The sequence below is a fragment of the Habropoda laboriosa genome, unplaced genomic scaffold, assembly GCF_001263275.1.
Source record: "Habropoda laboriosa isolate 0110345459 unplaced genomic scaffold, ASM126327v1 scaffold67, whole genome shotgun sequence".
Classification (NCBI taxonomy): Eukaryota; Metazoa; Arthropoda; class Insecta; order Hymenoptera; family Apidae; genus Habropoda; species Habropoda laboriosa.
This window is the reverse complement of record NW_017100242.1, coordinates 3,480,945-3,481,662: the sequence shown is the minus strand read 5'-3', so window position 1 is coordinate 3,481,662 and position 718 is coordinate 3,480,945. Positions and strand designations below refer to the sequence as shown.

The following is a 718-nucleotide window of genomic DNA, read 5'->3' as shown; positions in this document are numbered from 1 at the left end:
CTGTCTCTTCAATCACATCCTCTATGTCAACGATCATCGCTTCCGGTTCAGAATCGTCCATAATATCTTCCGTAATGTACCTTGTTCTTTGAGGATTGACTGGGAATAAAAAAGAATTACGAACAATAGGTAAGACCGTTGAATTTTTCGAATTTTGTTAAGAGGATACATCCTGAGACATCTAAAAATAGAAGTTTGGGAATTTTTTTCATAGGTAATTTCTCAATGAAAAATTTCAATTTTCGAGGGGGGATATAAATGAAACTTTCAGCTTTTATCTCGAATTTTTAGAAAGTCAGAAAGTTACAAAATGAAGGAGTTATTGCGAAATATACTCAGTTAGCGATCGCCATTTTTATATACTCAAAATTAATACATTTGTAATATGTTGACAAAAGTGTATCGAGCATTGTGTAAAAATTACGTTAAATAAAAATGTTTAACTTCGATGGATTTTTTTTTTTCAAAATGAAAACCTTAAAACCATGAGAACTTTCAGGATGAGCTTGTAATTAATAATACTTACTGTATACCGGTAAAGAATCCGTACAATTGACATTTGTTAATCTATTTGCAGTGTGATCTAACGATCGCAGGCTTTTCGAACGTTGTACGAAAGATTTGTTCCGATTTGTTTCTCCCATCTCGCTGCCAACAGATTTCGATCTTTTCAAAGCATTTCCTTTGAACAGTATCGGCTCGCTGCTTCTAACATCTA

General features: G+C 33.1%; 1 protein-coding gene across 1 annotated transcript in view; it reads right to left on the bottom strand.

Moving 5' to 3' along the window:
* LOC108571919 overlaps window positions 1-718 on the bottom strand; it is a 10,975-nt gene that overhangs the window by 4,000 nt on the left and 6,257 nt on the right. The window contains 3 exon segments of the mRNA XM_017934077.1: window position 1; window positions 4-99; window positions 527-715. The exon segment at window position 1 is cut by the window's left edge and continues 450 nt beyond it. Of these exon segments, the coding sequence (XP_017789566.1) occupies window position 1; window positions 4-99; window positions 527-715 (286 nt within the window).